We start from the raw sequence: 15,787 nt of genomic DNA, 5'->3' as shown, positions 1-15,787 counted from the left end.
TTGTATGACTAACCTAAATAGCAGTTAATAGTTGCAGCTGCTTTAAAATCAAATTGTCCGTTCTTGTACAAATGTTTATTTTACTACAACTTTATTTTTTTATCTAGCCGTCAATGTAATTTATAGCAATTGGAACGCAAAATAGTTGCATATCATTTTGCTTTCGTCGTAAATGAGGTAAGTATAGTGGATATTTTGTGGAGTAAAGGTGCTGGTCCAATGCAGGCTTGCTTTGCGTGCTTCGCTGCGAGAAGTGTCAAAAATTATTTGGAATATACTAAAACGTAGTATAAAGGCTGGCCAAATGGCAGCTTTTCTTCACTTGCTTTAAGCGCCTCAAAGTTTGAAATAAGCAAATGTTTTATTTGAAAGCGTTTTGTAGGATTTTGACAAGGAGGTATGTTCCTTTCAAAATACATAAATTCAAACAAACATTTGCTTACTTAATTTAAAAAAGTCACAGAAAATATCCGCTAACAGGCGAGGGACTCACAGTTTTACGCCGACTCCGAACGGCGATTGTATTTTTATGAGAAGCTGTTTTTCATAGCAGAAATACACTTGAAGGTTTGCCATTGCACGCCGTGGGGCAGTACGCAGTTCTTAAGAAATTTGCTACCCTTTATACTACTTTATACTACATACAAATTTCAGCTCTTTTTCTCAGAATCACAAGGTTTCTCAAAATTCTTATGTAGCACTTAAGATAGAGGATCAAAAATTGCTTTTTGGTGGAGACTATAATTTTTTGCAAAAATTTGTTGCATTTCTTAGACAATGTACCATAAAAGTTTTTTTCGCGAATGGCTTATTTGGATAGATCATTTTCTAAGCTTTCCAACGATATATAATTTGTATTGGGCGTGGTAAAAGGAATACAAGTTTTTCATCATATAACGCACTCGGGTCCGCCTTGAATTTTTGTCCGCGATAACGCAAGTTTACAGAAATGAAAAAATTGTCCGACCAGCGACATTTTTATATTCATTCTAATGTAAAATTTCAAGCTGAACCCGAATACGAAATTAAAATGTAAGAGAGTAGAACAGTTTTTGAGATATAGCTGAATTTGGGGTTTTGAGATCTGAAAAAAGTTCACTCAAATTTCATACAGAATAGAACCTTAAGATTGATATTAAGTAGAAGATTAAGGTGGAGATGAAGATGAATTAAAAAATTAAGATGAAGGTGAAGGGGATGAAGGCGATGAGCGTGAAGATAAGAGATGAAGATGCAGATGAAGATTACAATGTAGAAAATAAAGAAATAGATAAAAATGAGATAAATATATATAGAAAAGATAAATATATATAGAAACATAAAAACAAGTAATAAATGTAAGTATTATTCTCCTTATTTAACACTACAACCGTTTGTCGGTTCGGGCGGAGACCAAAAACCTTCGCCGATTGCCTCTCTCCTTTGCAAATTTTCGCCAGGTGCCCATCCCGAGTGCTGAGAGGTGCTTCTGCACTTGGTGCTGACATTTCGTTCCTGCGCGACCTTGCTTTCCTTATTCACCCATGGGTGCCGAGTCGAAGGCTATTTTCATTGAAGCATCGTTAGAGAATAGTTCTCTCGCAAGCACCCAAAGCCTTCTCATCTCTGTAATCTATGTAAGTAGTTTTCCATGAAAAAGGAAAATAAAAACAAAGTTCCTGTTAAAAAATACCACTAAAAATGTATGCTAGGAAATATTTTACAAACTGCTACCTTTCGGAAATTTTGCTATCGAGTTATGTTAACTGTAAACTTTAAAGGAATTTTTCTCGACTTTTGCAGCAAATGTGCGATATTATTTAAAAGAAAACAATTACTGGCGTGCAACATTTTTCCACAGTATCCTTAACACATTTACATATCGACGGCTGAGTAGAAGATCGACCTATCTCGGCAGCCGGTTCGAAAACACGCTATCTCAGAAAACTCTTCAAGAACGCCCTACTTCATAATTTAAGTGAACAACGGTCTATCTTAGAGCTCGGTTCAAAAATGCCCTATCTCAACTGAAAGCATATTGAAAATATGTCGTGTTTTATTACATTTATAGGAGGTTTTTGAATTCTTGATTTTTCGAGTATCGAATAAACCGATTTTTTTTTTATCGAACAAGCCTGTCTTTTCATTTCATTCAAATGCTGACCTCAATAAAAGTTCTGAGTGTTTCGAAGTTTTCAAGGCTTTTTCCAGTTTAAAGGAAATTCCTAAATAGCTTTAAAATTATATCCTAGCTTATTTGGGAATGAACAGTATAACATTTTTGACACAAATGGAGAGATCTACACTTTTACTCCCCCTCCGAGGAAGCGAAGCTTTTTTATGGCGGAAGTACGCTCGGAGGTTTGTCATTGTCTGCCGAGGGGATCAGAAATTGAACCATGGACCACCCGAGTGGCAGTAAGCACCTCTAAGCACTCGGCTACGTCGGCAAGAACACTAGTCAAATCCGAAAAAAGTCAGAAAAAAAGCAATGAAGTATTAAAAAAGTTAAAAAAATTGGTTTTTCTTTTGAACCTAAAAATAACTTTGAACTCACGAAACCGCAGCCTCACACAAGATACAACAAGTACAAAAAAGTGCGAATATCCATATTATGAGCATTTAACATTCAGTATTTAACATTCACAGAAAACTATGAATGAAATCATTCCTCTTTACGAAAAGTACATTACCTTAAGGCTTTATAAAAAATGGCACGTAACTCCGCTTTTTTTGGTACAAACACTTTGAAATTTTTACTGAAAGAGTATTTTAATTTATGCGACCAAAATCTGTGAAAAACGCAGTTTCGAAAAAAGTGTTCGCTATGGAATTTGTGAATTAAAGTAATGATTTCAAGAGGAGAAATTTGACTGTTTTACATGTGAAATCATTTTGTAAAATACTACACTCTGTTTTTAACTGTTGACTAACTTCTCACGTAGATTTTGTAAAGCAAAAAAACTTCAACAGGATTTTTTGCGTTTTGGAATTTTTATTGAAAATAAGGTACGAAAGAATGCAGCCATACATTTTAATATTGACATCATGGTTGAACATAAATAATATGTATCTACATATAAAACATTTCATTTAAATTTCGGTTTATTCATAATAAGTTTTGTATTTATAAGTACTTATTAACAGAATTAAAATTCATGACTATCGACTAGTGTACATACATACATACATATTTAAATATATAATAACTAAATATTTCGCCTAGGATTCAAAAGGCAAAGTGAATAATTACACACCTGGTTTTCATGCAAAAAAAAATACCAGATTTTTACGATCGAAAAATATTAATTTTAAAGAATTCTTTACCATTTCTACAAAAGGTCTTTTTTTCCATGTAAAATACATAGAAAACTTTGAGCGCTTTGGGCGACCTCTAAATATGCTTTGATTTCAAAATTAAAAAATAAGGGTATATTTTTTTAATATAGAACAATTCTAGGGGGTGAGAGCATTAAAATTTCGAACTTACTTATTTTCAGTTATAATAAGATGATAAGTTGGGTACATATATTAGTGTTTGGCCGAGCTTCTCCTCCGATTTGTGGTGTGCGATTTGATGTTGGCATACCTACAGTTTTACGCCGACTACGAACGGTGATTGTATTTTTATGAGAAGCTGTTTTCTTTATTTGTTTGCGATGCTGCTTTGACCAGGGATTGAACCCAGACCCTGCGGAGTGGTAGCGCGCACTGCTAACTACTACACAACAGCGGCCACCATATACATATGTATGGCCGAGTATATATGTATGTATGTATGTATTTATTTGTATGTATATAATGTATCATGCATGATTCCTATTTTTAACAACTTCAGTGCAAAATTAAAACTAGCTAGTGCTTAAGTGCTTCAAGTAATTCTATCGGTATTCAATACCCTCTTGCGAATGTATATGCATATGTATTTATCTACCATGCGATTTACTAAAACCAAGTGCCTACGTTCCATATTCATATTGGATGTGCCAAATGAAGTGAAGACTCTCTGAATTGATCCGACACTGTTCCTGTTTATTTACTACAATTGAAGTCTATTTCCGAAGACACCTAGTACCTGCAAAATATGTAGGGGTGAAAACTGGTATCTTGCCGATTTTTTGCATGGTGGCGAATTCTGCTTGAATATTATGAGGCTAGTCACAACCTGACCTGAACGCTGACCTATTTCGCAGCTCACAATTGTATCCATACGTGGCAATCAAATCCCAAAAGGATTTTCCTCCATCTCATCACAATTTTTGGAGAAACCGAAATATGTATTTACGAGTAACCTAAATATGGACGTTTCTCAACGTTATGATTTTAGTTTAATTTGGTATCTAGAATTACTCACAGATTTTTCCCGTTGGACGATAGGAGAATTACCTTCCCGCCTATGGATGGAAGTCTAAATTGGGGTATCTTATTCTTATTAGTAAACAGTAACAACTCAGTTTTGCTTGAATTTACGTTAAGGCCGCTGCCTTTAACCCACGTGTGTAGTCTACCCAGTGCTTTTTCTAGAATTCACTTGCAGTAGAAATAAAATGTACCGTGACTGCTATCACTACATCGACACCATACGCCACTACTTTAACTCGTCCTCTATTGAGTTCTAGCAGTACAGTGGTTAGTGCTACAACCCACAACAGTGGGGAGAGTACACCACCCTGAGGGTTACCTCTACGCACATAATTAGTTATTAGACTATTTCCTCTTTTCGCCTGGATAATTCTGTTTTCCAGCATGGAGCGTACCCAACCAACCACACCGCCGTCAACACCAACCCTCACGAGTGATTGGATAGCGAACATTGGCAACTCCTTTTAGTAATGTCGAAAGCGGCTTTAAAGTCGACAAATAGGTAGTGAGTGTCGATCCTTTTCTCGCGGGTCTTTTCCAAGATTTGGCGTATTGAGAGTACCTGGTCTATGGTAGATTTGCCAGGCCAAAAGCCACACTGATAAGACCCAATCAGTTCACTGACGGTGGGCCTTTCGGTCTTTCACACAAAACGCTCGATAAGACCTTGTAACCTATGCTTAGAAGGCTGATCCCGCGGTAGTTGTCATAGTCAGGCGATGGAACATCGTCTCATCCTAAGAACAATGGATGATCATGATGATTTTAGTTTTCTTATAATAAGCATTACTTATACATATACATATGTAGGCAGATAAAACTTCATAACTACATAAAAAATAGCATCAACGACTTTTAATGGAATTTATATTTTTTACACTCTTAACATTATCCGTATATGTATGTAGGTATGTATGTATGTATGTAAGTACAAATATATATAAACCAAGCGATAAAGAGCATTTAAGTAAATCAAGTTACATTTATGATAAATTTTAAGAGGCACTCTATATAGTGATGCAAATACATACGTATGTACATTTATAAAATTAGTGTTACTCATATTATGATATACAAATGTATGTATGTGGCTTGAGTTGTGGATTCAATAAAATACGTCTAAAGGCTTAAATTTGTGGAAAAATAACTAATTGAAGATAACTTCCGATATGCATAAACTCACAATTCTTTTTTTTTTTTCTAATGCTACATAATTTTTATGAATTTGTGTTTTTACAAATACGAACTAAAAATGTATAATGTTAATTGACAATACATTTATCATGACTAAGCATAATCACGCACCGGTGATAAACAGATGCGCTTGCTGTTGATATATTTAAAAATGCGGCTTCATCCGTGCGTAGACAATGAATGGCGCTACAGTTGACAGTAGGGACAACAAAATATTTGCCATTATTTGTAGTGAAGCTATGGAAGATAAATTATTATTGATAAATAGAATATTGGAAGATCTAAAAATATTCAATGAATAGGTACATATCGTTACTCAAGGTGAAAAGGTGCTAAGTCCATTTTTTGAAATTGTTCAGTAGAGACGAAAAACCGTCTTAGCTGTGTATTATCTGGCATTTCGCATCGAAAATTTAAAATTGGAAAAAAGGGAATTTAGCATCTTTTTACCGTTATGTGGCGATATATACATGGTGGTGCAAAAGTAATGTCATAATGTGAATTATGAACTCTGTTTTCAAAAATTTATGAAATTAAGGTAAATAAAATTATAGTTTAAAAAACTAAAACCTCCCTATTATAATTGCCATTCGTACTGTCATCAGGTACATATCTTTTAGGCGCATCAATATTACATAGTTACATCCCGAGCTAATAAAAGGAAGGTAAAAAATTATATCATTGAAATGACCGCATCGCAAGTTGATGCACAATTGTGCTCGTTTTATGGCATTCTCTATCGGCCTACAATATATGTAGATGTCAAAGAACAATGACTTTAAACTCCATTTGCAAAATTTAAGGCACATTCACATTATGAAATTATTTTTGCGCCACCTTGTATATGTATATCTTAGTTTAAAGTACAAAACCGCTTATCAACAAAATGCAAAACCGCGTATGAGAGGTTGCATAAATTATTTTCCAGAGAGCAAAAACACTCATATTTCAAAATGGTTCTCTTTTTTATAAAGCATTCGCATTTCTGGCTAGAATATTTCAGAACGAATGGATAAGGATTGAGCCAAGATCTTGTGTGAGTAAATCCAGGTTTTGGCAGCCAATGTCAGTTACGCGGTTTTGCAGAATGACGATACGCGGTTTTGTACTTTAAACGAAGATATATAAAATCTCTTACTTACCGCCACTGCAAATATCCTTCAAAACATCTTCGAAATATCCATTTTCATTGTCGCAGAGGCAAATCTTAGTTTTGGAAATGAATTTAGCCACACCAATTGTGCGATTGACACTTTCAAAATGACATACCAAACCATCTTCACACTCGTTGCTGCTGGTGCATTTGTGGCGCAAACCTGGAAATAGAAATACAAGAAAAAAATTTTACCAGCGAATGATGTGTCAAAAGACTTTGTGAGAACGGAAAAAGATTCTTTTTAAATATAATGTGAACTGTACGATGACAAGTTAATAAATGTCTTAACTGATTACTTTCAGACGCAAGTTACCAAAAGGGGTTTTTAATTCACTGGGTTATGTTGAATTTAATAGCATCGGTGGTTGTGTCTTATTGGCATAAAGAAGCGCCTACAGAAAACTCTACAAAAAACGCTTTGCTGGGTCAAATTGTACCATCTTGCAGACTATATCGCGGAATATTGTCGTTTGCCCCGATGGGCGAGCATCTAACCCCGATCCGCATCAAAGAGATATTCTTCAACATCTCGCTTATTTGCGCCCACGCCCTGGCGGAAAAAAAGGACGAAGCATCCAAGGCTCTCTTCTATGAGCGCTTAGAGCGCATACATGAGCGTTACGCCGCACAGTGGTACAACCCCATACATTTTTTGGAAAATATTTGAAAAAATCGGCGCAGAAAGTCAATTTTCCATATCGTCGTTTAAAGTACAAAACCGCGTACGTGAGATTGCATAAATTATATTCTAGAGAGTAAAATCACTCATATTTCAAAATGGTTCTCTATTTTATAAAGCAATCGCATTTCTGGCTAGTATATTTTAGGACGATAAGGATTGAGCCAAGAGCTTGTGTGAGCAAATTCAATTTTTGGCAGCAAATGTCAGTTACAAAACCGCGCAGAATGACGATACGCGGTTTTGTACTTTAAACGACGATATGTAATATTTATGGACACATATCAAGAAAAAACGAAAAATTGTCGTAATCGATTTATTTTAAAGCATATCAACCATATAAACCTAACCTAAGAAACCTCTTAAAAATGCCATAAATACCAATGAATATGTGACTCCGAAAATTCGTCCATTTACTTATAACGCTTTAAAAAGGCCGTACAAAGCGGACCGCTGAATATATCGTTTCGAAGTTTTGCCCATATGTTAGTAATAATATTATAACTAAACACCCCAAAAAACGGGAGTAAACGTTTTATCTTTACAGATACCTCCAATGGAAACTTAACACCAGAAACGCCTTAAAAATACCATAAATGCCATCGTTACTATATGAGGTTAAGTTAAAAATCGCAAATATGCGCCAATTGGAAACACAGTTTTTTCAATCAAAAATGTCAAAAAGTTAGTATTTATATATTGTCATTTTTGTATGCTTATATATATTAAAATATTTGGTTGATTGCCCTGATCTTTTTTTATTTTGTCTAGCAAGTGTTTTTCATATGAACATACAAGGAAGAGATCTTTGGACCAACCGTCGGAAATTTATTTTTCGCGAAGAAACGGACTAAGGCTGATCGTCTTCACTGTGGCCCGAAATATGGTTGTATACAGTACTAGGTTGCAGCACAAAAATTTCCATCGACTGTCTCCACATCGAAATTCGAAAAGCCTAATCTTTCGTTTTGTGATAGACGGAGTGTTTTGGACGTACATACATACACTCCGAGGGCCAAACATCGACTCGGCCCAATATCTTGTTGTAGTCAAAATGCGCACCTGCCTCTGTGCAGTAAGAAAAGTGTGTCCAACAAAGCAACGAACCGACTACCGTGGCCTCATGCTACTTATTATAAGTCGGAAGGTCTTATTCAGCGTATTGTGTTATCACTGAAGCCCACCATTAACGAATTCATTAGGCCTTATCAATGTTGCTTTAGATACCACACGAGGCTTAAGACAACTGACTCCCTTTCGCTTGATTTCTTTAATCTGATGTAGAAAACAGCGTTTACAAATCAAGGTACAAATAAAACTAGTAGATGCAACAAATAATTTAAATCATCTTGAACTTATTCTGCTGAACCGGAGCGTATAGTACCTAATTTTATAATATTATGAGACAGCATCTTATGACTATGTACGTACGTATGTACATATATATGAATGTATGTATGTAGTCACTTCATTTCACTTGTCCACTCATATTTGCATCACAAGGCAGCACTCTTTAACATCTAAGCAAATAACTGAAACTGTCTATAACAAAGTAAATAGAAACAAAGCTCAAGAAAAGTAAATAAGGAGCTAAACTGGGATGATACTATTGTTTGACTTTCATTTAGCATGGAAAAAGTAACTAAAGCCTAGATTCACGTAAAATCTAATCGCAAAAATAAATGAGTACCTAGTGTAAGAAATCCTTGAAGGAAAGAAGCAAGTTGTATTTACAAGCTCATTAAGTTCCGTGAATCTTTAAATTGTATGCATAGTTGGTGTTGCTTTTTTTACATAGCTTAGGTACGAATGTAGTGCATAGCTATAGCACAACATACTATTCCTAAAAACAATACGTAGTGTTAACATGAAAAAAAAAAACATATTAAGGGTGTAGAAATACGAAACGTATGCCCATGCAGTACAAATAATACCAAGAAAATAATTTTTATACTCGTATCATCTGTAATGCTAATTGGTGCTGAAATTATTGCTGCAATAAAGCAATTAAATGAGCGTTGCACACGCATATTGAAATGTTATTAAGACACAAAAAAGAAATAATTGAGACTGTGATATTTACTTTGCATATGTAGCACAAATCAACGACGGATGCTTGCATGCCGAGGAATTTCATGCAACTAAGCACGAAGCAGCAGTGAAAAAGTGTTACATTGTGTTTACAAATTATAAGGCAACCTATATGTATGTAGAAGAATATTTTCTTTTATTTGTGTGCTGTGTATTGTATATACATACATATGTATGTAATGAAAGGGAATAACCAATTTCGGAGTTTAAAGTGGATTGCGACTTTAATTTCCTTTTGCACTTGCTTATGGATTTCTGCCTGCGCTGCCCATCACTGGTTTATACGGATTACTCATGCCACATGGTGGTTAAACGAGTATTTGCATGTGTTGAAGCAAGTTATGGCATTACTCATACGCCCTGTTGACTTAAGTATGTGCTTAAATAGCTTTGCGTGTAGGGTAAGGCTTCCTCAAGTGGGCCCCGAATTTACCAGGATTAATATTTTCCAATGATATTCACGCAGCGCCGGGATTTGTAGGCGAAAAGTACACTGTGTAAATTTAGATGCCAAATTCTAAATAACGGGTGATTTTTTAAGAGCTTGATAACTTTTTTTTTAAAAAAAACGCATAAAATTTGCAAAATCTCATCGGTTCTTTATTTGAAACGTTAGATTGGTCCATGACATTTACTTTTTGAAGATAATTTCATTTAAATGTTGACCGCGGCTGCGTCTTAGGTGGTCCATTCGGAAAGTCCAATTTTGGGCAACTTTTTCGAGCATTTCGGCCGGAATAGCCCGAATTTCTTCGGAAATGTTGTCTTCCAAAGCTGGAATAGTTGCTGGCTTATTTCTGTAGACTTTAGACTTGACGTAGCCCCACAAAAAAATAGTCTAAAGGCGTCAAATCGCATGATCTTGGTGGCCAACTTACCGGTCCATTTCTTGAGATGAATTGTTCTCCGAAGTTTTCCCTCAAAATGGCCATAGAATCGCGAGCTGTGTGGCATGTAGCGCCATCTTGTTGAAACCACATGTCAACCAAGTTCAGTTCTTCCATTTTTGGCAACAAAAAGTTTGTTAGCATCGAACGATAGCGATCGCCATTCACCGTAACGTTGCGTCCAACAGCATCTTTGAAAAAATACGGTCCAATGATTCCACCAGCGTACAAACCACACCAAACAGTGCATTTTTCGGGATGCATGGGCAGTTCTTGAACGGCTTCTGGTTGCTCTTCACTCCAAATGCGGCAATTTTGCTTATTTACGAAGCCATTCAACCAGAAATGAGCCTCATCGCTGAACAAAATTTGTCGATAAAAAAGCGGATTTTCTGCCAACTTTTCTAGGGCCCATTCACTGAAAATTCGACGTTGTGGCAGATCGTTCGGCTTCAGTTCTTGCACGAGCTGTATTTTATACGGTTTTACACCAAGATCTTTGCGTAAAATCTTCCATGTGGTCGAATAACACAAACCCAATTGCTGCGAACGGCGACGAATCGACATTTCACGGTCTTCAGCAACACTCTCAGAAACAGACGCAATATTCTCTTCTGTACGCACTGTACGCATTCGTGTGGTTGGTTTAATGTCCAATAAAGTAAACTGAGTGCGAAACTTGGTCACAATCGCATTAATTGTTTGCTCACTTGGTCGATTATGTAGACCATAAATCGGACGTAAAGCGCGAAACACATTTCGAACCGAACACTGATTTTGGTAATAAAATTCAATGATTTGCAAGCGTTGCTCGTTAGTAAGTCTATTCATGATGAAATTTCAAAGCATACTGAGCATCTTTCTCTTTGACACCATGTCTGAAATCCCACGTGATCTGTCAAATACTAATGCATGAAAATCCTAACCTCAAAAAAATCACCCGTTAGTTTTTTTTTTAATAAACAATTGTAATATTTTGCAGTGTTTTGGAAATTTTTATTTTTCTTTGAAAGTAAGTGTCCGAATGCGAATTTTTTTTGGGTGCAGGTTTAAAAAACATTAAACTATACAATGAAAATATTTGCGTTACAAAAATATTTTTTCTTTTGCTTTTCAATAATTTTTTTATGAACAATTGAACTTTTAAGCAATTTCTGCGCCTCGTGGACGAAAATTTTTAACAACAACTTCTGTAATAAACTTTTCTGCATTTATCTATGAACAAATGCGTGCATTTCGATATACATAGTTTGGTCGGAATGAATTTTTATTTGGCAGCGTGCGCGCCATGGAAAGTACTACACTGAAGTTGATCACGTTCCGTTATTCAAATGTTAATGTTTTCCTACTAAGTCGTACATGGCGTATGAGTAATACTAGTATTTCCTTTGGATTCGCTCACACAAGCTCTTGGCTCAATCCTTATCCATTCGTCCTGAAATATACTATACAGAAATACGATTGCTTTATAAAATAGAGAACCATTTTGAAATATGAGTGATTTTACTCTCTAGAATATAATTTATGTAATCTGACATACGCGGTTTTGCATTATTTTGATACGCGGTTTTATACTTTAAACAACGATATAAGTTCTTTTCAATACACAGCGATCAAAAATGGGGGTTATTGGGAAAAGGAGCGCGTCATGTGGCATGCATACTGAAACTTATAATTCATATATCTGGATGGAAAGAGAATGAGAAAAGTCGGAGCTATTGTTATAGGCTCCGTGGTCCCACCCATAAAAGCATAACTTTCAGACGGAAACTCTCTGGAAGTATTTTAATTTTGAAGCATTTAGAATTGGTATTTATCAATGTCAAACTATGAAAAAGCATCTTCGAAGTGCAGAGTGAGAGCGTATTTGAACGAAAAAGCCGCCAAACACATATCTATGTAAAGTCCCTTTTTCGATAGTTCCGCATCAGTTTTAAATTCGCCACTTTAGATATAGGTTTGTAATGAATAAAGTGAAATAAAATAGTTATTTCAAAGTACTACATTTCACTGATTTTGAACTGGTGGCTATCTAGTTACTACCGGACTGGTCCGTTTTTGGAGATAAAAATCTAGTATAGGGCTATAAGTATATTGTGGCTGTCCTCAAGGGGGAGTCTTATCGCCCCTTACTATGGACACTGGTTGTTGACGAATTCCTTGATAAGCTAACTGGCAATGGATTCAAGGCATATGGATATGTAGATGACCTAGTAATCTACGTTGTTGGCTGTCATGAGAACACTATTTGCTCCAGATTGCAAGCTGCGCTCAGACAACGGAATACTGAATACTGGTGAGTGCCTGACTGTCTCGCAAAACGTGGAGCCAAAATGCACATGCATGGTCCCGACCCTCTCTGCGGGATATCTAAAGGATAAACTGTAGGACTGATTAGGAGTTGAGAAGAATCTCAGATTTCCTACCCAATGGCGGAAGTCAAAAGGAATGAGACAACAAAGAAATTCAAACCTTCTTCTAGGAGGAACTCCGAAAGACTCATTGTACTTAGCCGGGAGGATCTTACGTCTCTTACAGGCTACCTGACGGGACACCGCAAGTTAAGGTAGCATTTAAATAAAATGGGTGTTTTTGTTGAGATGGACTGCAGGGTTTGTGAGCTGATGGAGGATGCTTTGTAACTGCCCACGTATCACGAATCGTATACTGATACACCTTGGGGAACTATTATCTTCTCCATCCAAAATTTTGGAACACGGCAACGCACAACGTGCTTGATTTCTTAAATAGCCTAAGCTTAGAGTCAATACAATTACACACAGGCGAAAAAGTATAAATGAGGGTAAAATTAAGATGCAAAAACATTTAAAAAATTCAAATTTCCTGTGGATCAATTCAATTCTGTAATTATATCATATTTAACCTAATATTCCACATTAGTAGTTTCAACTCACCTTTTAGCACATCCGGGCATTGTCCATTTACCGGCGCCGAATCATCACCGCACAGACATCGCTGCTTGTAGTCGTTGGGATCCTTAACACAGCTGGTCTTATCTATCGTTACACATTCCTCATGAGTATTGCACTCCTTGCCTTTGACTGTACGTTTGGAGGATTTTTCAAAAAAAGAGAGAGAAAATTTATATTTAGTTATTGATTTGATATATAGATAAATATAAACACAATAAATATTATTCGGTTCGTACTATGTGTATATATGTATTTATGTGTATAGATGCATGCAATTTGTACTTAACTAAATATGCAGTTGGTTTGATCAAATTTTGCGTAACGATTTCGCTTCGACAATGGCATGATATTGCTTAGATTCTATTGGTTTTGCATGCAAATTTCAAGGTTAATGCCTTACGAAATGAACCTGTCACTCACTTTACCGTTATTTTTCTGTTTTCCCCTTCCTTTACAAATTAGACACTCAATGCACAAGCAACTAATGCAGTCAATACAACCAATATTGTATACAATGTTTCATCGAAATTTAAGCGTAAAATTTTGTGTATTGCCATAAAAAAAAATTAGCATTAGTCACGAACGCTCTGAGCAGCTTGTCGCGACTGATGTAGTCGTATCGAAAAGTAAGAGGAGGTAGAATTTTCGCTTCAAAAGCGACACGAGCAGGATTTAATTTCTAATTTAACTACTTTTACTGGGCATTAATCAATAATCGTTTCTCTACTTTAACTAGAACTGACTACTTGGCATATTTATTGCTTAGAAATTTCTTTTGAAATCCCTTTTTAGCTCATTAATATTCATATTTGCTTATTGCTGGGCCGTAAATATGATGTTTTTGTATTTTCTTGTTTCGATATCCCACGCGGCATTTTCAAACTGTCGTTAAAGAAGAAACCGGTTAAAAGTTTGGTTGTAATTTTTTTTGTAATTAAGTTAGCGGGGTATTCCACTGTCACGGTTGGGACATTTCTATGGCAAAAATGTACTTTCTTTTTTAAATTCGAGTATAAAGAAATCAACAATTCCACATTTTGATAAATCTACCTCTAATTCACTTTTTTTGTGGTATTATCAAATACGAAAAAAATTCCAACTTACATTTATACAGGAAAAAATCTGAGTTATTTCTTTTGTCACGGGTGGGACAAAAAAGAACCTGCTTTTTGGAGCAGATATATTTTATGAAAACTCTGCAAATTTATTTCACTTTTCTGTTTGAACATGATGGCTTCCAATAAAAAAAAGAGCTACGACAAAGCAAAAACTTACACAAAAATTATTGCTCTAGTATTAAAAAAAAAATCCGAAATTCCTCTGTCACGGGTGGGACAAGTAAGAATTTGTATATAAAAAGGAGTTTTTAGTGTGGTCCATATTGAGGATTACATATTTATTAAAAAATATAAAAAGCCAAGTAGAGGTTCAATTCACTCACGTTTTATCTGAGGATAGTGCATTTTATATGGAAGAAAATGCCTAGCACTGTCAGCCAAAAAAAATATTTAAAGACCAAGGCGATTTCCTAGCATTTTAAAATTTTCACTTTTACCTACTTACTGCATACTGAGAATTTTTTTTAATAATTTGAATAAAAAGTTTAAAATTTCTGGGTGTCTTGTTAAAAGCTGTTGAATTTTTATAATTTTTGTTCAAAGTTTGAAATGTGGACTTATTTGGTGGTGGTGGTTAAGTCATATGTTATAGTTTTATAAAAAAAGTTATGGAAGGTTCCATGAGAAAGTGAACCTAAAATTAAAAATTCACTAAAAGGGTTGAATTCAAAATAACTCTAAAATATACATACATTTGGCAAATAATAGAGAGACAACTTAAAAAAATCCAAATATCAGTCCCAGATATCAGTGATACGGTTAAAACGCAAGATCCCTAAAACGTATTTCTTCCCTGCACATTTTAAAAGAATTGATAACAACGGAAAACTCCTGCAGCGCACAGGGATGCGTTAACAATTTTTCACGTTTTCTGAAAAATACGTTTCTCTTATAGTTGGTCGCACTTTAGGAAAGAAGGCAACTCCAAATAATGAACGGGTGCAAAAGTGTGTAGTCGCTTGGCAAAAATTATTAACTTGGGCTACGTACTGCTACACAATTCAGAATACGTTACCGATGCAGCACGACCCGACTATTTTCTATTTCCAATTTGGCAACTTTTCTTCTTCTTATTTAATGCTTATTAATTTTTTATAAAATTATAGCTTACTATCCAATAATCTTATATATAAATAGGCAATCATGTTTCCTTTACACCCCTTTTACGGCTAAACTATACTTCTAAGGTATAAACAATTACATATCATTAGAAAGGTATTTTGATGCTCATGGGCAGGCAATTTAAAATTTAAATTAGTTTAACATAAAGGGAAAAAATAAATTCAAAAGTGACACCAATCCCAATGCCATACATGTACATGGTTGGGTCGGAAATGCCTCCTAAATGTATGCTTTAATATTGATACTGAATTACAGAAACGTGCTAC

At 35.3% G+C, this 15,787-nt stretch overlaps 1 protein-coding gene across 1 annotated transcript in view; it reads right to left on the bottom strand.

Moving 5' to 3' along the window:
• Positions 1-5,445: 5,445 nt before the first annotated feature.
• The window catches only part of LOC118738519, a 24,035-nt gene continuing 13,693 nt past the window's right edge, over positions 5,446-15,787 (bottom strand). Inside the window, exons 2-4 of the mRNA XM_036469455.1 lie at positions 13,264-13,410; positions 6,678-6,851; positions 5,446-5,772 (exon numbers count right to left, since the gene is read on the bottom strand). Of these exons, the coding sequence (XP_036325348.1) occupies positions 5,681-5,772; positions 6,678-6,851; positions 13,264-13,410 (413 nt within the window). The 3' untranslated portion in view covers positions 5,446-5,680. The remainder of the gene's footprint in view (positions 5,773-6,677; positions 6,852-13,263; positions 13,411-15,787) is intronic.

Source organism: Rhagoletis pomonella, unplaced genomic scaffold (assembly GCF_013731165.1).
Source record: "Rhagoletis pomonella isolate Grant_MI unplaced genomic scaffold, Rhpom_1.0 Rhpom_scaffold_00004, whole genome shotgun sequence".
In the NCBI taxonomy this organism is placed as follows: Eukaryota; Metazoa; Arthropoda; class Insecta; order Diptera; family Tephritidae; genus Rhagoletis; species Rhagoletis pomonella.
The sequence above is the reverse complement of the archived record's forward strand: the minus strand, read 5'-3'. Positions and strand labels throughout refer to the sequence as shown.